Source organism: Argopecten irradians, chromosome 7, assembly GCF_041381155.1.
Source record: "Argopecten irradians isolate NY chromosome 7, Ai_NY, whole genome shotgun sequence".
Taxonomy (NCBI): Eukaryota; Metazoa; Mollusca; class Bivalvia; order Pectinida; family Pectinidae; genus Argopecten; species Argopecten irradians.
This window is the reverse complement of record NC_091140.1, coordinates 37,421,004-37,442,077: the sequence shown is the minus strand read 5'-3', so window position 1 is coordinate 37,442,077 and position 21,074 is coordinate 37,421,004. Positions and strand designations below refer to the sequence as shown.

The following is a 21,074-nucleotide window of genomic DNA, read 5'->3' as shown; positions in this document are numbered from 1 at the left end:
ACTGAAGCATAACAAATCAACGACAAAATGGAGCAATGAAAGTGAAATGGTATTTATTCATAAATCAGTTAACTTTAGAGTTGTTTTATATCCCTGATATCTTTATCTAAATAAGGTTGTGGGAAAGTTAAAGTCACCATCTGTTGAATGTTTGTATAAATCATTGGTCATCTCAGATAAAACTGCCCGCTAGATTAACCCCAGACGGTACTTACATCTCGGCTTCACATAGTTACTGTAGTTAGCGCCCCGTAAAGGACTGGACACCATTTCCATGTGTAATTATAACAATAAAAAACCCACGATATTACAACGGCACTTCCTTAAAAATAATCAATAAATTGAAAAATCAATACCTTAATATCAATTTATTACCTTAAAAATCAATTAATCATTATAGAATTTTAAATGAATGTTGACCTAATTAAAGAAAATATACATGTATACTCGTCAATGACAACAAAAGCAATTTACGTAATAAATCTTAAGTTCCTGCTATTTCACAACTAAAACTACTTTTTCGCTTTAATAATTTAGAAATGTTCATTAATTAAGTCGGTCTTGGATGTGCAGTATCGATGCCTGTTGCTTTTTGTAATTTTACAGTTTGCATTGCAGTTTCTAATTTCTCAATATCTATTTATTCAGAAAGTTGGTCATGGGATCATAACTCTCTGGAATGTAATTATTTTAACAGTACATGTGAATAGATGTAATTATTCCTGTCAAATCCTTTTATTGATAACGTGAAGTACTTATTGTCAGGTACTATGACGTCATTCCAGTCGTAGTCACAGAGTTCACGAGAAAGTTTTAAAAGTTTCCAAAAGTTTTTAACCGAATAACTACGGTGTTGATTTCGTGGTCGATTTCACCTGGACCGTGTCACATAACAATAAGAGTCGGAGGCCGGAAGATACAGGTAGTCTTTTCCTTTCCCCTCTATAATCATATTGTCATCCCGTCCTTGAACCGGCTACCTGTCCACAAAAAGGACAGATTGTAGACTTAAGACGGCATTTAAACTACCTGTAGCGCGCACCTGTCGGCCAGGAATCCGTCCCCATACAGGTAGGGGATCCATCGGCTCGCGTCCATTGTGCCCAGATTTAAACACTTTTTCAAACGTAACGGAATCTGGGGAATTTCTGTACTGCCCTAGATTTGACCTAAAACGGGAAACTTTATCAATGAAAAACACTAAAAATTATCAATGGACGGAGCGCGAGAGTCCGGCCCGATCGTGAATGGATACAATGAATGTCCATGCTGACAAGTCTGTGACACGTTCACTCGTGTCAGCCTCGCCGTTAATAACGGCAGTTTGGAGTTAAGTGCACTATTGGTTTAAAAACCTGAAGAGTAATTTGTCATAGAAATAAAACGAAATTCAAAATAATTTCAGTTGAGTTGCGAGCAAGAACGGAATACTTTGTATAACCGCCGTAATTTGCATTCCGCGTTTATGGTTTGAAACCGGAAAGGAATGCGTGACAAATGAAATAATATGGTTTATTGTAAAAATTTATAAAATCGCAGGCTAATATTGAAATACCTCAGCGCTATTGAATAGAATAGTATTTGACAAATTTCAACTCCACGTTTTAAATGTGAAATGTTTCAAATAAAAGAATAATCGGATATTCTTTTCTCTTAATTGCGAAAATAATAAGTGAAATAAAAAAATGATAGTATCGCATCGTATGAAAGAGGAATAAAATTTAAGGAATGAAAATCGATCAAATGTTGGTAATTGATATATATTTGTTATGAAAACTTGGCTCGACGTGACTCATCACTTGGTGCTACTGGGGGATAGGCAGATGGTATTGTAACTTAAAAGTTAATCAGCTCCGAAACACATTCTCATATGCTTCAGCCTTGAAACTCGTGAGATATGTCAAAATGTATCGAGAACATATATGAAGCGAGACAAAATCTGCTTTTAGGTCTCCGAATTAATTCATTTCTCGGCGAAAAGCAAAGAAAAAAGTAGATAGCATTAGTTTGATGTATGATGGTAATTCAGTGGCGAGGAATATTGGTTCACCTGGTACACCGAATAAACACCGACGTGTGTTTATCTGTATCTTATATATGGAGGCTTGGTGTTACTTAGCACGAGACGTCAAGCTACAGTTTCGGAAATAATTAGCTATCCAAGTAATAAGTCGACTCGGCAATGGAAGGATGTAGATGGGGGAGAAATTTGTCAATTATCTACGTGTTATTCATTGTAACGCCTAAGTCAAAATGAGAAATGCATCTTGACAATAAACTTTAATTGCTATTGATGTATCCCTCGTCGTAAATATTAGAGGTGTAAATATTTGCATACAGATAGAGGAGCAGTTTAATTATCAGATGTTGTATAGAAATACTAATTATATAGGTTAAACGGCCCGGCTGGATTTCTGATTTACGCTTATAAAACACGTCTTTGACGGGTCATTCTTTTTAAAATCGTTTTGAAATAAATGAAATGCGTGTTTTCTATTTCAGGAAAAATGAACGTCGTTGCAGCTACGAAGCTATCGGAGAAAGTCGACAACGAGTCTCAAATTATCAAAGTGACATCCCAGAATGCGCCAGTGACTTCCGGTACATCAGACAATGAAATAAGATGTGCGCAACTCGAACAGTCCCGAATAGTATCCACTACAAAAGCTGATATGAGTGTAATTAGAAGTGTCCAGTACGTTGAGATCAATGAAGAGGAATCGTCGTCATCTTCATTTTCATCGTCGCTGCCGGACGACAGTTTACTTTCCTCTGTGTCAGACACATCAGATGTTTGCCAAGACATAGATTCCTACACCAGTGCTGACGATTCTGTGCTAAAGTCACCGGAACCATCGTCAACTTCCGGTCCATCTCGTCCCCAGCAAACACTTCCGCCTTTTGCCTCACTTGCTCTCGGTGTGTGTCTTTCTAATATGCAGACCAACTCCAATGCTAACTCGAACAATGAATATGGTGTTAAACTTCCATCAATTCCTCTATACTCACCAGCAATCGGAATCGGCAGTTCAACATTGAAAAGGACATGCGCGTCGGTGCGCGATTCTACCAGTGCTTCCGCTCCTCCAAATATGTCGTCTGGACCACTGAAACATTTAAGTGAAGGTACTACACGGGCAACCCCTTGGGAATAATTTGCATTCCGCGTTTATGGTTTGAAACGCTAAGGAATGCTCTTTCAAATGAAATAATATGGTTTATTGTAAAAATTTATAAAATCGCAGGCTAATATTGAAATACCTCAGCGCTATTGAATAGAATAGTATTTGACAAATTTCAACTCCACGTTTTAAATGTGAAATGTTTCAAATAAAAGAATAATCGGATATTCTTTTCTCTTAATTGCGAAAATAATAAGTGAAATAAAAAAAATGATAGTATCGCATCGTATGAACGAGGAATAAAATTTAAGGAATGAAAATCGATCAAATGTTGGTAATTGATATATATTTGTTATGAAAACTTGGCTCGACGTGACTCATCACTTGGTGCTACTGGGGGATAGGCAGATGGTATTGTAACTTAAAAGTTAATCAGCTCCGAAACACATTCTCATATGCTTCAGCCTTGAAACTCGTGAGATATGTCAAAATGTATCGAGAACATATATGAAGCGAGACAAAATCTGCTTTTAGGTCTCCGAATTAATTCATTTCTCGGCGAAAAGCAAAGAAAAAAGTAGATAGCATTAGTTTGATGTATGATGGTAATTCAGTGGCGAGGAATATTGGTTCACCTGGTACACCGAATAAACACCGACGTGTGTTTTATCTGTATCTTATATATGGAGGCTTGGTGTTACTTAGCACGAGACGTCAAGCTACAGTTTCGGAAATAATTAGCTATCCAAGTAATAAGTCGACTCGGCAATGGAAGGATGTAGATGGGGGAGAAATTTGTCAATTATCTACGTGTTATTCATTGTAACGCCTAAGTCAAAATGAGAAATGCATCTTGACAATAAACTTTAATTGCTATTGATGTATCCCTCGTCGTAAATATTAGAGGTGTAAATATTTGCATACAGATAGAGGAGCAGTTTAATTATCAGATGTTGTATAGAAATACTAATTATATAGGTTAAACGGCCCGGCTGGATTTCTGATTTACGCTTATAAAACACGTCTTTGACGGGTCATTCTTTTTAAAATCGTTTTGAAATAAATGAAATGCGTGTTTTCTATTTCAGGAAAAATGAACGTCGTTGCAGCTACGAAGCTATCGGAGAAAGTCGACAACGAGTCTCAAATTATCAAAGTGACATCCCAGAATGCGCCAGTGACTTCCGGTACATCAGACAATGAAATAAGATGTGCGCAACTCGAACAGTCCCGAATAGTATCCACTACAAAAGCTGATATGAGTGTAATTAGAAGTGTCCAGTACGTTGAGATCAATGAAGAGGAATCATCGTCATCTTCATTTTCATCGTCACTGCCGGACGACAGTTTACTTTCCTCTGTGTCAGACACATCAGATGTTTGCCAAGACATAGATTCCTACACCAGTGCTGACGATTCTGTGCTAAAGTCACCGGAACCATCGTCAACTTCCGGTCCATCTCGTCCCCAGCAAACACTTCCGCCTTTTGCCTCACTTGCTCTCGGTGTGTGTCTTTCTAATATGCAGACCAACTCCAATGCTACCTCGAACAATGAATATGGTGTTAAACTTCCATCAATTCCTCTATACTCACCAGCAATCGGAATCGGCAGTTCAACATTGAAAAGGACATGTGCGTCGGTGCGCGATTCTACCAGTGCTTCCGCTCCTCCAAATATGTCGTCTGGACCACTGAAACATTTAAGTGAAGGTACTACACGGCAACCTCTTGGGAATATTCAGCCGTTCTCAAACGCTAACAACATATCTCTTTCTCCTGCTAAATCAGTGTCGGAGTCAAACAATTTAACCAGGCAGTCGCCCCGAAAGGCCCAACCTTTCCGAAGTTTCAGCAACACAACGCATAATGTTCCATGCAAGTCAGCGATGGAAACAAGCAATAATCCGTCCTCCGGACTGTCGCCAAGACCTCTTAAACAAAGTAATTCGCCAAAGAAGCCATCTGTATCAGCTTGTCGCTTATCGCATTCAATCAATTCCATTGTCTCGCCTGTACAACGTAGAAGTCCGCGAAAAACATCACCAAGGAAAGCACTCGGACAAGTTCATCTGAACTCGGAGAATAGAAACTGCCACATGTCTTCTTTCGCTGATGTCGGCTCAAATTCTCCTACAACTCTTCGTCTTCCTCTTTTGTTACCACAGGGTAAGGAGAATGTTGATTCAACTCGCGCAAACTTTCAGTCACAGGAAGTTAAACTCCCAGTAAAACTTCAGATGAAAAGGGCAGAACAACGGTGTCACGTGTTAGCCGATAGTTTCCCTAAGGCGGATGAATATCGGGAAGTTAAACTAGAAAAAGGCGAATCCCAGGATCAACAAAACATCTCAACACCAAAGCCAAAAATCTGGAATCCCTTGAACCACGTGTTTGATGCCAAGAAATTCCGATCCTTTACCTTTGTGCAAGACACAATGAACTCACCGAGATTGGCGTCGCGTCCGGTTGTAGTATCGCCGCAAATAACATCTACACCGGATATTGCTACTAGATGCACTAACCCCGTGGAATCCAGAGAAGGTCCAGATACACCAATACGTGATCAGCTTTTCCCAAATATAATTTCACCTGTGACTACTACTGCTTTGGGATCTCGACCTCTTACGCCATCTGTTGTCGAGTCTGGTCGAATATCAGACCTTCAAACACAACCCATGTTTGATAGCTCACTAGCGCATAAAAGACAGCAATACTTAGTCCAGAATTATCGCCAAGCATCGCCTGTTCCGCCAAAAGATTCCAACTTATCACCAGCACATTCAGCAGTTCCTCTCTTACATACTCCAAGACATCCGCTGGCGTTGGAACTGAGGCAAAGTCCGGTCCCAGAAATTTTCAAAGACAATTTCGATCCCACCAAGCAATCGAATGTGCACCTCTATAAACCAAGTTTTCCATTGCAACAGAGATGCAATGTGGCGGAAACAAAGACAATATTTTCTACCAATCCATTCACATATCAAAAGATGGATTCTCAAAACGAATACTCAACCCTGTCTGCAAAGAGACCATCAACTCCCTTGTTTAACACTGGGAAAAGATTCAAGTCGGAACCAACATACACCACACAGACTCCTCCCTTTAACCCTTTACAACAACTAGCATCTGTTTGTGTTGACCAAGGACCGACATTGAAAGACAACTCTTATACGCAAGGCTCTGGGCATGTTCCAGTCCATCCTACTTCCGAGAGCATTCGACAAGAATCGATTGTCAACGACTCTAACTCCAGCGACAGTAAAACGGAAGACGGTGAGGAATCAAATACGGATTACGCCAATTCATCGTTTTTGAAAATGTTGCAGGTAAGTCTAAATATTTTATTTGACCATAATTTGTAGTTTATCGTGTAATACGTTGTTGATAATCTTTAACTCATTGAATCCCTGTTCCCCCAGGACTCATTGCGGTCCTTACGTTCAGGGAACCGAAATGAGCACTGGGGTAGATTACTTTGAATCAAGATTGAGATAACCGCGAGAGAATACATTCATGCGACTATGAACAATTTCAAATGTAGTAATTAGGTTATGCAAATATCGCCTTTTTTCATATAATACAAATGAAGATTGGATTAATAATGGTTTTAAATGTTGATTTTGTTCACCAATGAAGCATCTTTATTATTTCAGAGGCAACATGGCTTGCAGAACATCGAATTTGTCAATGGCGGGAACGGGATAAAGAATCCGTCATTTATCGCTCCTAAGCCGGCCGACATCACCAATACCCATCAAGGTATGACCATATTAGGATATAACAACATAATTATCATTGTCCTAATTAGTATATACTAATTACAAACTTTCAGAACATAAATAAGCCGTAGTTACTATATACTACACTGTATTTTTTGAAAAAATGTTTCAGAAATTGGTTTGTGAAAAAAGCTAGTGTACATGTACAGTTTATCCACAGGGCCATGTATAGTTTCTATATGAAAAAAATAGCCAGAAATACGTATTTCTGGCTATTTTTTTTATATAGAAACTATACATGGCCCTGTGGTTTATCTGTATGGACGTCCTGACCATTACCGTTATTTGATGTTAGCAAGCTGTCAAAAAAAATCCTTAATTATCAAACCATGAGCACGAAATTATTTGCAGTGTATGTCTCAGATACTACAATAGCATCCGAGAACTTCAACAAAGGATACTGTCAATGTCGTAATTTTTGTGAGTGATATTTTTGGCGACGGTAAATATGCGTATTAGTTATTTCTGCGGTAATTACACTAATTTTACTTTAGTAAAGAGTACGAAAGAATATTTTTGACACAAAAAAACCCAGAAGAATCAGAATACTTGTAGTTACTGCTGTCTAGAGCATTTCAGATCATAGTCACTGATCGAAGTGAAATGGAACTAAGTATTCGCTTATTTCAAAAATTCTAACCGCTTTTCATATTTCAACTTTTTTATGAAATCAAAAAAATACATAGTTCCCTATTTATGTAACCAATGAAGCAGGCATTTCGAGGTAATTGTTTAACAGTTCAACAATTTCCTATTGGTCGATTGTTAAAAAACCGATGTGTGTACTTAAATTTTAAGATCTATTTCCTGCAATGTATGATGAAATTTTTGACAACATCTGCCGTCTTTCAGTAGATTATGGGTTCTGAAATGCAGAAGGTCAATAGTGTGTTTGTCCTACACAAACATGACTGCTCGCCTAAAATGACATACTTCTACCTGTTCCTATCGGAAAGCTGCTCTCGACACGGCTTGGTATTAAGCGTTACAGCTCTTACATCAATTGACGGTTGTTTACTTAACGTTAAGAAGCACTTTGAACGACAGCTGTTCATTTCTCAACACTTGTAGTGGACTGTCCCAGTATCTATCATCGGTAACAGATTAGCGTAGATTTGGGGACCGGTATTTACAATGTACATGCAATAAAAAACGAAGTGTAAATACAATTTTAGTACAAAATTTAGTCTTTTTTTAACATAAAACTATCGGAACGATATGCCCGTTAAAATATTGTTAACGTTTTGTTGTTACGTGTTTCCAGATGTACCGACAGTATTAAACGGTTCCTGTCGCTGTAAAGTTTGTGGGAAGGAGTTCAAACTACAGAGATTGCTCAACCGCCATCTTAAATGCCATAGTGACGTCAAAAGGTACCTCTGTACATTCTGTGGGAAGGGATTCAACGATACGTTTGACCTTAAGAGGCACACACGGATTCACACAGGTAAGAGGATGCAGAGCGCCAGGAGGAACATGTTCTAAGGGGGATAACTCCTAGTCAGTTGTGCTAAATGTCGAAATTATCAACTAATGAATTAATATAATAATCGATGGAATAAATAAAACCATCACTACATGATCAAACAACTCACATATTTTTTTTTCATCTACACAAATTCTTTAAATCTTTTAATAACACAATAACATAAATTATAGACTGTATTTCCAATAACTGGGCGTAATTCAACTTCATACACCTCTTTCCCGCCAAAAAACATTTTCGTCTTTCGATGAAATTTCACTCACACAACGTGTGTGGGTTTAAATTACTGTCGCCCAACTTTTTTTCGCTGCTTCAAAATCCCATGGTTTCCGTTTCAAACATTTTCGCGGAAAATTAAGTTTAGAGGATTTTAATAGTATGGAAATTCCTTTGAATTGAATTTTGCAAGTTTGGAAGATATTAGCGGAGACAAACTTCCACGAATATAGCTTTATCGTGAAAATAAATTGCTCAAAAAGAAAGTTGGTTGACAGAAGTAGGAAAAAAAGAAAATAAATTTACATTGCTATCTGGGCTTCATGTGGTAGTTAACAGTATTTTTGTGTTGTTTCCAGGAGTGAAGCCTTACAAATGTAACCGCTGTGACAAATCATTCACTCAACGCTGTTCCCTGGAGTCCCACTGTCGGAAAGTCCACAACACGGAATACGAGTATGAATACAAACAACGTCGAAACAAGATGTATGTGTGTGAAGAGTGTGGATTCTCTACAGACGAAGCCGAGACGTATTACATCCATCTCCGACAAAATCATCCAAACTGTCCAGTTCTCGCGAAACCTCATGACAAACGTCATTTCAAATTCCGGAACGATCGAATGAACATTGCATCCCGTCCGCGCAGTGAAAGTGAACTCAAACCGGAATCTAGAAATGAAGGGAAGTTACATATTGAACGATTTTTGAGTATGAGATAGACTTAATTCTAAAGTGTGAAGTATAATTAAGTTTAAAAGTCGGAAGTGAGGTTTCTTTAAGACAATGACTTTTATCTCAACTAGACAATCATGTTTCAAAAGCAATTGTTTTTGAAACAAAAGCGATCGTTTCTGGTAGAAACGTGAAAACGATATATGGCTATTTATGTCTCCGATTTAGGAGTTATGGTTAAGATAGAAATGTCCGTCTATACACATGGTCCAGTCATTTGATTTGAAGCTTGCCAGGAAATATATAAATGTCTATTCTGTTGTGAACTTTGTTATATACATAATATGATTTTACGTTTTGTTATTTTTGTTTCGAAAAATTTAGTCAATCCATTTTTGTGTTTGTCGCTCTTACTCTCTTACCTTGTCCCACATAACAATTAGATTATGCATTCCAATTACTTTATAATACATAATTTGATGTTAAGTCGAAACTGTCTCACTTTGTTTGAAAGCATCAAGGGGTATATGCTATTTATGACTTGTGTTTTTTGTAACTATGAAATTGAATTATATTTCAATCGCCTTCAGATTCCCAGATTTTTTTTGTATGTGCAATAGTATTATTTCGTCTCACAAAGTAAATGGCAAATCAAATAGATTCGTAAATGGAATAAGTTTTCTCCCCCCCCCTTTTTTTTGTTTTATTTTTCGTTACAGACGTCCTATACTCTGTATTGTGACATACCACGTCTTTATATGATTTTTTTCACGGTCTGGTGCTACACGGATTTAGTTTTTCTTGTTCATGAAATATTTTTTCATTTGCTGAAATAAAGTTAAACTTTTCAGTACAAAAATGCGTCTTTTATTCTTGTATTTTAAACAGTTAACAAGCGAGATCAGTCGTGGTGGCAGACCCAGTCATGCTTCAATAGCAGTATGGTAGATACTTTACTGACTTGCTAATGATACAAGTATTCTCTTACTTTTATAAGGTTTCTGATTCTGCAGATTTATAAGTAATACAGCTTTTACCAGCGGAGTATGGCATGGCCTTATTAATTTCGCAAAGATCAGTTCTTGATTCAGTTATACTACACGCTTACATAACCCGAATATCCATGCCGTACTTGTAGTTTTGTCACGATTACAGAAATAAGCATTTTACAAGTTAAATTTAATTAGTAAACAAATTAAATTAAAACTGCGAAAAGAAACCTTATGAAAGAGGGACAACTCTTCTTAACAAACCCAAGGTGGGCAATGCATAACATAAATAGAGCGAAGATAAAAATACAAAGAATATACGTGGTTAGTATTTTACACAGGGACCTGGCACGATTTTTTAATCAACAGTGTATATATGTATATATTATAGTATCACTAATATATATATATAAGTGTATACTTTTGGTAAAAAATTCGGGCCAGCTCCATGTGGTATTTTACAGTTCAAGATCGCCATAAAAACAAGAACAGTAATGATAATAATAAAAAAAACAATTCTGGATTCTTTTTAAATGCGTATATTAAAATGGCATTAATTTCCACGCCACTTTTGCAAGTTTGCAATGGTCATGACCATATATGATTGTTCGTTCTCTTTTTACCATGTAAGGGAAGTTATTACGCATTCACGTCAAGAGTTTAAGGTCAAGTAAAACGTAGTCCCGTCAATTTAAGCTCTTGTTGATGCAACAGTATGTACCACAGTTGTGGCATCTTCGATACACCAGGGGTTCCTAACACTTACGATTTCTACACCCTTGGACTATCTCATAGTAGAATTGGAAGCAAAAGAACATATAATTTAGTCGTTTGATATACATCAACTGAACCGTTTAACGATATACTAGGGTTGACTGTGTGGCTTTGATGTTGGGCGTCGCTCTCTCTGTTGTCTTCAAAGGAAATCTTCACTAGCCCGTGATTGGTTCAGCTGAGCTGCCTTCAATTTTACTATGAGATAGTCCAGGGGTCGAAAGTGATCGGAACCCCTGGAGTATCGAGGATGCTGTTGTGGTAAACTTTACAAGTTCTACTTCCGTAACGTTTAAATTATCCGTATACAATAAATCACTAACACATGTATATGTAAATGGTTTAACTGGTACATTGCGTTTAAACCAATCAAATCCAGTGATTTTATTAACTCCGCATTCTGTCCTTGTGGTTTCAGCTTTATTTCACCTATAATTTAATCCGAGATTTTTTTGAATATATCCTCTACAACTCTACATGTATATGGAGAAAATGAACATCCACACACTGTACAAAGACCCATTGTCCATATCAATGTAATGTTACCGACCGGGACGTGATGTTCAATGCCATTAACTGTATATTTCAGTACGATAGCACTATAAAATAGATAAGAGTTCCCTCTATTATGCAGAATGACACGACAATGAGCATACAACAGCCTCCCAAAACACACGCATGTATCATTTGCAATACATCACAGACAGAGGAAGGTCTTGCACCTTCATTATACTATTAAAGGAAAGAAAGCAATAGAAAAACTGAAAACGGAATCACAGGGATCTGAGAATAAGTTACACATTATATAATCATATTGTATGGGCCCCCGTGGAGGGCCCATAATTATATAATCTGTAACTAATTCTCAGATCCCTGTGAACGATATTATCAAGATAAACTCACGTTGAGAGCAACTACTTCGAGTCTACCGTTCTTTATGGGTTTTAATGAAAATACAAAGTGCCAGATGGAAACTGTTCGTTTAATTATTTAAGAATTTTTTAATTGTTTGTTTGTTGGTTGATTGATTCGGCTCATCGTCCTATCAATAATTAAGGATAATTATATCACCTCCACAGTAGTTAGTGCGTGACAGGATATTGGTACTTGTACCTGCTTAATCGTATTGATCAACGATTTGTAATTACAAAACGGTATCAATTAAAATACTAAACAATGACGTGGAATTCGTCAATATCTTATGTTATATGTTTCATAAGAAATGTATAACAATACATTTATGCCATTATTTTGCTTCTTGGTTATGTAAAAGAATTAGCGTGAGTGAATTGTCCCTTTAAAGGAAAGAAAGCAATCTAAAAACTAAAACGGAATCACAGGGATCTGAGAATAAGTTACACATTATTATAATCATATTGTATGGGCCCACATGGAGGGACCCATAATTATATAATCTGTAACTAATTCTCAGATCCCTTGTGAACGATATTATCAAGATAAACTCACGTTGAGAGCAACTACTTCGAGTCTACCGTTCTTTATGGATTTTAATGAAAATACAAAGTGCCAGATGGAAATTGTTCGTTTAATTATTTAAGCATTTGCTTGTTTGTTTGTTGGTTGATTGATTCGGCTCATCGTCCTATCAATAATTAAGGATATTTAAGGACAGTCTCTCCTGTATATAATATGTGGTGTGTGTGAGTGTCTACGTTTTTGGAGGCTGCAGTATTTAAGTATCGAATCTCCTTGGAACTATTATTGTGCAATCTCTCTGGAACATGTATCCGAAGAGAGGGAACAGCACACCTCATTCCCTCACATTCAAGTGACAACATCACATCTCATTCCTCACATTGTAGTGACAACTCACATTCCCTCACATTCTAGTGACAACACACCTCATTCCCTCACTTTCTAGTGAACAACTCACATTTTCCCTCACATTCTAGTGACAACAGCACACCTCATTCCCTCACTTTCTAGTGACAACAGCACACCTCATTCCCTCACTTCTAGTGACAACAGCACACCTCATTCCCTCACATTCTAGTGACAACAGCACACCTCATTCCCTCACATTCTAGTGACAACAGCACACCTCATTCCCTCACATTCTAGTGACAACAGCACACCTCATTCCATTTACCCTCATTCCTCACATTCTAGTGACAACAGCACACCTCATTCCCTCACATTCTAGTGACAACAGCACACCTCATTCCCTCACATTCTAGTGAAACAGCACACACACACCTCATTCCCTCACATTCTAGTGACAACAGCACACCTCATTCCCTCACATTCTAGTGACAACAGCACACCTCATTCCCTCACATTCTAGTGACAACAGCACACCTCATTCCCTCACATTCTAGTGACAACAGCACACCTCTTTCCCTCACATTCTAGTGAAAACAGCACACCTCATTCCCTCACATTCTAGTGACAACAACACACTCATTCCCTCATCTTCTAGTGACAACAGCACACCTCATTCCCTCACATTCTAGTGACAACAGCACACCTCATTCCCTCACATTCTAGTGACAACAGCACACCTCATTCCCTCACATTCTAGTGACAACAGCACACCTCATTCCCTCACATTCTAGTGACAACAGCACACCTCATTCCCTCACATTCTAGTGACAACAGCACACCTCATTCCCTCACATTCTAGTGACAACAGCACACCTCATTCCCTCACATTCTAGTGACAACAGCACACCTCATTCCCTCACATTCTAGTGACAACAGCACACCTCATTCCCTCACATTCTAGTGACAACAGCACACCTCATTCCGTCACATTCTAGTGACAACAGCACACCTCATTCCGTCACATTCTAGTGACAACAGCACACCTCATTCCGTCACATTCTAGTGAACACACACACACTCATTCCCTCACATTCTAGTGACAACAGCACAACAACATTTCCGTCACATTCTAGTGACAACAGCACACTCATTCCCTCACATTCTAGTGACAACAGCACAACCTCATTCCGTCACATTCTAGTGACAACAGCACACCTCATTCCGTCACATTCTAGTGACAACAGCACACCTCATTCCGTCACATTCAAGTGACAACCGTCAAATTAGTCGTCCTACTCTTTTTATACTGATCGCTAAGCAGGTTGACTTTTGCTTAACGTCCTTGTTCCGGTTATAATCGAGCATTGGCCGACACGCGCAAGAACAAGAGCTACCACTTTTTTGACTGTGTCTCGACTAGAGGAGAGAACCCACAGTCTTCCTTACAGGAGCGAGCGCTTAACTTATGCCCAAAAAGCGAGGTGTTGTAAAGAGATACGATAGGAAGAGGAAAGTCGGATAGGAAGAAGAGAAAAGATAATATCACAAATGGTCACCTCTTACGATCGTGAAACGGAAACATCAGACCTACAATAGCACCGCTATATTGATTTGACTTTACCACAAGCCATCCACCTATGGATTCGGGCTCGAATCCCATGTGGGGCAGTTGCCAAGTACTGACTGCTGGTCGTTGGTATTTCTCCGGGTACTCTGGCTTTTCTCCACCAACATACCCGGGATGTCCTTCTATGACCCTGGCTTTTAATATACGTTAAACTAATCAAACCAAACATTGATTTTTTATACAAATACCCAGGCTATAATATATATATAATAAATAAATGTTGAATATCCTTGTGATGGAATTTAAATAGAAAAAACTAAACTAAAAAAAATCTGCGGTCGATTTCTAACGTTTTCCCAGCTGCCGCTGTTCTTCGGGAGATGTTTATTGATGTTGAGCAATAAACATCTCCTGAAGAACACCGGCAGCTGGGAAAACGTTAGAGATCGATCGCAGATTTGATTTAGTTTTTTTTTTTTAGTTTTTTTTTTTTTTTTTCTATATATATATATTTAAAGAAATATCCTTACGGACGAAATCTACAAGAAATAAAAACAATAACGACTGACTAGTGAGCGCTTTCGCCCCATTCAAGGGAGCTTCCCTTCAACAAAGAAAGAGGAAGAGCTCCCTTAAATAGGGCGAAATCGCTCACTAGTCAGTCTGAAGAGCTCCCTTGAATGGGGCGAAAGCGCTCACTAGTCAGTCGTTGTTGTTTTCATTTCTTTCCGGTCAAAGAAGTAATATCAATAGGATTTTCCAGATGACACGGGATCCAATCAAACGTAAGTCTGTTAGATACGAATTACTTCAAATGGTAAATATGGGACAAGGAAGTAATTCCAACCGTGTGGACAAAACAAAATTGTCAAATTTTCGAGGCGATCTGCCCATTTATCAAGACATACAAAACGAATACGATTACATAATAGGATACGAACAGTAATGCGGGACAAAGCAAACAAATAGCACAATGGAGCGCAATTTACCCTTCGGCAAGTGGCAGCCGAAGGCCGGATCTACAAAAATCTACATTTTTTGAGTTTTGAGTTTGTTTTGGTCGTCGCTGATTTACCCAAGTTAACTTTGCAAAGAAAGGTATAATAATATTTTGAAGATAATTCCGGTTTTCACAGGTTCCATATTATACGATTTTAAGGTACTATAATTTATCAGGAAGTATGGCGGGACCACACAAGGTAGTCGGTACGAACAAGTTTCCATTTTGTACAGGGTTCGGTTTAGACAAGTTACGCTGTACTAAAATAGAATTCATGCCAAGCCTGTAATGAAACAAGTTTACAAGAAATGAATTGCATGATGAAACGACTGCATGAGAAATATCTTTCTTTCTAAATAATTACAGAAAAGTTATAATATCACATCTTTTTTTAGTTAAATTGCATGGTGGAACGACTTCGCGAAAAAATATATGATACACAATTTCTTTCTTTCTTTCTTTCTTTCTTTCTTTTAGATACAGAAACTAAGGAATTCCACACCTTTTCCCTAAGAAATTTAATTATACTCATATTCACGAAAATATTTTTCGCTATGTTGAGAGTTACAAAGGGTCATTGTAAAATTGAAATCATCTGCAAATTTTGTATAATTATTAACACAAGAACCTCGTATACTAAAGAGGACGTATTAATGTATTATTTTCAACATTTCAACAGCGACTCGGACAACGACAGTAATTTCTGTACGAGTTACCTCCCTTCTAACCTTAGACGCGACTCCTGTTAACTCTCCTCTGAAGTGACCCTGGTCTGCCAGTCGGCCATTCTTCTCAATAGCTAATTGGCTTTGTGATTTTACGTCAGATAGAGGTCACCTTGAAAATGGAGGCACTATTAGGACAAAAAGAGGTAAAGTTTCTGTTGTTCATGATATTGGAATTTGAGCATAACCTAAATTTGAAAATCATTTTATAAAAAAAAAATATTTGCCGGGTGTGAGGTCAGTATTTGTAGAATATGACGAAAAGGAAATAGTATTACATCAGGAAAATAATATTAATATATACAATGCACCAACTCCGCTAGCCAAGGGTACTATAAGCATTTAGTACGATTACCGTTGGCTAGCGTAGTTGTCAATGCACTAAAAAAGAAACTAAACGCTGTACTGTGTGTGATTACATGTATATAATGCAATAATAATGATGATAATGACATGCTGATGATGGTGATGATGATTTTTTGATTTTATGATGATAATGAAGATGCTATGATGATGATGATATGATGAAGATAATGGCTACATTGATGATATGTTGATGATGAAAATGACAATGATTATAATGATGATGATGATGATGATGATGATGATGATGATGATGATGATGATGATGATGATGATGATGATGATGATGATGATGATGATGATGATGATGATGATGATAGATGATGATGATGATGAAGGTGAGATGATGATGGTGTTATGATGATGATGACGATGATGAGATGATGGCGACGAGATGATGATTGGTGAAGATCTTTGAAAATATTATGATTTTGAGGTTGTATATGATTATGATATCCCGCTATTTTGAAATGATTCGAAGAAATCCCGCGACTGCAAGTCGATTCCCCTACATGCAAAATTACATAAATTGGTATTTCGTAAATTAAGGAATCTGAAGATGTCCAAACATGATCATAACATATATACAATCCATGTACATATGCAATTTTTGCTACCATCTTGGAATGGTAGTAATTATAATTGGTCGTTTGCCATGTTGTTGGGATTCCACCTGATTATGAAATATACTTTGTCTGTAGGAAACCGGAATCGGCCGAGGTTTACCGAAAGAAATCAGTTTTACGAATTTAGCCGAGAGTAGCCGATCTTAGTAGGGCTAGATTAGACGGTGAGACCGATTAAATCGATCAATTTGCAATATATTTTTATATGTTTAAAAGTGGAAATGACAGTTTTTTTTACTCGTTTTAGTCCATTGCTTATAGTAATACATTAAACATGTGCAAGTCAAACTGATATGCTTGCAATATTAATAACAATTTGAAGTCTAAATATTTTTTAAATAAATCAGTATGTCAGAGAAAATGAGAAGCAAACTATTTGCCGGATCTAAACCGTTTGACGGAGATGTAATTTTCTAAGCGTTATTTGTCAATCCGTTTTGCATGTGTTAAATTCTGATGTCGTTGTGCTCAGGTGTGTTTTACACAGAAACAAGGGAATTACAGGAATTACCAGTACATATAACTTCACAGTTTACTTTCTCTCATATACATATATTTTTTTTACCGTTTTATCAAAATTTATTTGAGACGAACTCCAAATTTTTTTTTTTTTTTTTTTTTTTGATAAATCATGAATAACACTGAAGACCAGATTTCTGGCCATGACATGGATAAAGAAGCCTTTTAAAGATGTTCTTATCTACCTTGTTTAAAATTACCATTAAAAATTATCCTTTATTTGCTTAAATATAAAGAGTTGCTAATACTCTTTCATACGTGTATATGAAGGATAGGGATATTCTACCCGATGGTCACAAAATGTAGTAAAACCCGAGGCTTGTCGAAGGTTTTGCAACATTTTGTGATCCCGAGGGTAGAATATCCCTATCTTCATATCCACTTATGAAAGAGTATTTTTCTTTCATACCTCGACATTTTATTGCAATTTACTACTATAATATCCCTCCATTTTGAAATAAATTCTAAGAAATCCATGACTGGAAGTCAATTTTCCATAAATGAAAAATTACGTGATATTTTCAACACAAATTCCGCTGTTTGCATCTTTGATAGTAAAACCAGTCATATTTGTGAAAAAAATGTTAAAATTTTATCGAGGAAATAGATATTTTGTTGACGCCATGACGTCACGAGGCTTTATTGCATAGGTAGCTATGCAATACAGCCTCAGGTGACATGAGTGTATTGCCCTGAACCAGCCAGTGTTACACGTGTAGGTATGAAAGCAATAGAGATTCCCTGCAGCTTTCGAACTCCTGAGGACCTTCTCCATCACTTGTAGCATATCAATCTACACATGCAAACAGTTTCATTATTATTACTCGTTTTTTGTATTCCAACGATGAAAAAAAATCCAGGAATCCGCGGATTCACACAGTTTGCAAACACAATTTCTTTCATACCCCGATGAATTTACAAAATAGTGACTTTAATGTTTAATTGAACTTGTTGTATTTCCGAATACATTGTACACTATCATTTTATTAATTTCCTTGGCTACTTTTTATCTATCGTATTCGGCCTCTATGTCATTATCATAAGACATATTACACAGATTTTATGTTGAAAATATATATACTTAATTACATATAAGGTAAAAAAAATATCAGTAATTACTATACATGGTGTCTTAAGATGGTTCTCCAGTAGGATTTCAAAGTCTTTCGTTTTTTCTGCGTTCATGACCGATTCTGGCAAACCGTTCCAGACATTACCAAACACATTTATTATCCCTGTGTTGTGGATATTGGTGGTGTATTATTTTTTTGTTTGTTTTATCATCTTTACTATCACATTAAAGCTGACAATGCAAGTTAAAATTATTAAAATGATTTTTTTAATAAGTATACTCGTTTTTTCAAGAATCGTTTATGAGACATTCCCCGGTTGAGGACAGCCATTTTTCGTTTTACATTCCGACGACTCACCGACCCCTATATAAAGCGCGTGAATCGACACACGTGCGCTCATTCATGTACCTATACACCTAGCAGTCTACAGGTTATATCACCTACAAATAGGTATACAAAACCCTCACCTGTAAAACTATATGGAACTTTTTTTAGCAAGAAAACATGTCAACTCCTCCAAGTTGTCAATTAGATGTTTCTCAAAATAAAATCCAACGCAAGTGAATAGAAATCCAAACAATAATCCGTCCACATATCTCCACGTATATCATCGTACCCGATGCACTCAACTGACCATATACACGTGACTACGTACCTGACCCGAACGAGCGACAACTATCAAAAACACACACGTGTCGTTCTACATGTACGTGTAAAACCTACTGTATATTGAAGTGTTTTATTAGTTCGTATTGGACATATGTTGGGATTTAGCTGACAACACATTCATCTATTACTTCAATGAACTATTGTCAGGTGAGTGCAGTGTTTATTTTCAATTTGACATTGTTATTTGCAATATCGGGGCATGTGTATCTGAGACAAGACATGTTTAGAATCATACACGTGTGTCAAGTGTCCCGTGCTTTATATAGGGGGTTGGCCAGTGAAGGTTACTAAGCAGAGCAAAAGAAAAATGGCTGCCACTTCCTTAGATACCACACTGTCATAACTAGGGGATGTCTCAGAAACAATTTTTGAAAAAAAAATTTCGTTAAAATATTTTTTTTTTAATTTCAACTGCATGTTTTTATCTTGCATTGTCAGCTTTAACGTGTAATGATTCGTACATATATCTTATCCTCTTGAAACAGTTTATGATACATGTAAATCGAGGTTTTGAGTATCTCTCCATGCATCACATATAAGTACAAGAAAATATTATCACATGTCATCATTGAAACAAGCCAAACTATCATTGTTTTACCCCATTGTTGTCGCCGCTATCGGTGCATGGTGATAATAACAGGGATTAGTATTCACTAGTATCACAAAGGTATACAGATATATTAGAAAGAAATCAGAGTTACCGGGATTGCCTTCATATAGAAATAATATAAAATATATCCTAACTCCACTTTGTAAGTGACAATATAAATCCAAGTTATTCTATGAATGTTATTAACTTACTTCAAGGTGTTCTGTTAATTAGCTAAACGTTTAATATTGGACAGAGACACAAAGATATAGGTATTAAACATGTAGAAGAACAGGGAAAATACACATTCCTGTCGAGTGCCCCGACCAGGAATCGAACCCGGGTCTCCAGCGTGGAAAATCTACGGCTCTACCGACTGAGCCAAAGAAGCTGCTCTTTAACCCTATGTACAAGTCACACCGACCCGCTCCTTTTACACTACGTATACTCCCCCTGTTTTTCTTGAGATTTCCTAAATCTCAACCTGAGACTCGTTTAACCACCTACCATGGGTTATTTAGTTGGGCGCCAATGTAGAAGAACAAGGAAAATACATATTCCTGTCGAATGTCCAACCAGGAATCGAACCCAGGTTTTTTTGTTTTATTATCTTTACTATCACATTAATGTGTAATGATTCGTACATATATCTTATCCTCATCTGCCTTTGGTCTGTTTTGGAAACAGTTTATGATACATGTAAATCGAGGTTTTGAGTATCTCTCCATGCATCACATATAAGTGCAAGGAAATATTATCACATGTCATCATTGAAACAAGCCAAACTATCATTGTTTAATCCATTGTTGTCGCCGCTATCGGTGCATGGTGATAATAACAGGGATTAGTAATCACAAAGGTATACAGATATAATAGAAAGAAATCAGAGTTACCGGGATTGCCTTCATGTAGAAATAATATAAAATATACCCTAACTCCACTTTGTAAGTGACGATATAAATCCAAGTTATTCTATGAATGTTATTAACTTACTTCAAGGTGTTCTGTTAATTAGCTAAACGTTTAATATTGGACAGAGACACAAAGATATAGGTATTAAACATGTAGAAGAACAGAGAAAATACACATTCCTGTCGAGTGCCCCGACCAGGAATC

General features: G+C 37.1%; 1 protein-coding gene across 1 annotated transcript; it reads left to right on the top strand.

Annotated features, from left to right (window-relative positions):
- The first annotated feature begins 4,162 nt into the window (after positions 1–4,162).
- LOC138328320 (uncharacterized) lies at positions 4,163–10,124 on the top strand. Its single transcript, XM_069275072.1, has 4 exons — positions 4,163–6,450; positions 6,778–6,883; positions 8,168–8,350; positions 8,965–10,124. Exons 1-4 carry the CDS (start codon positions 4,186–4,188, stop codon positions 9,324–9,326), a joined length of 2,916 nt encoding a protein of 971 aa, XP_069131173.1. The 5' UTR covers positions 4,163–4,185; the 3' UTR covers positions 9,327–10,124.
- The last annotated feature ends 10,950 nt before the right edge of the window (positions 10,125–21,074 follow it).

What these genes read in the sequence shown, in the direction of transcription:
- LOC138328320 (XM_069275072.1), top strand. Translation starts at nt 4,186, where the DNA reads ATGAAATGCGTGTTTTCTATTTCAGGAAAAATGAACGTCGTTGCAGCT. An exon ending in CGTTTTTGAAAATGTTGCAG is followed by an intron (nt 6,451 to 6,777) that starts GTAAGTCTAAAT and finishes TTATTATTTCAG; the next exon opens with AGGCAACATGGCTTGCAGAA. An exon ending in CATCACCAATACCCATCAAG is followed by an intron (nt 6,884 to 8,167) that starts GTATGACCATAT and finishes ACGTGTTTCCAG; the next exon opens with ATGTACCGACAGTATTAAAC.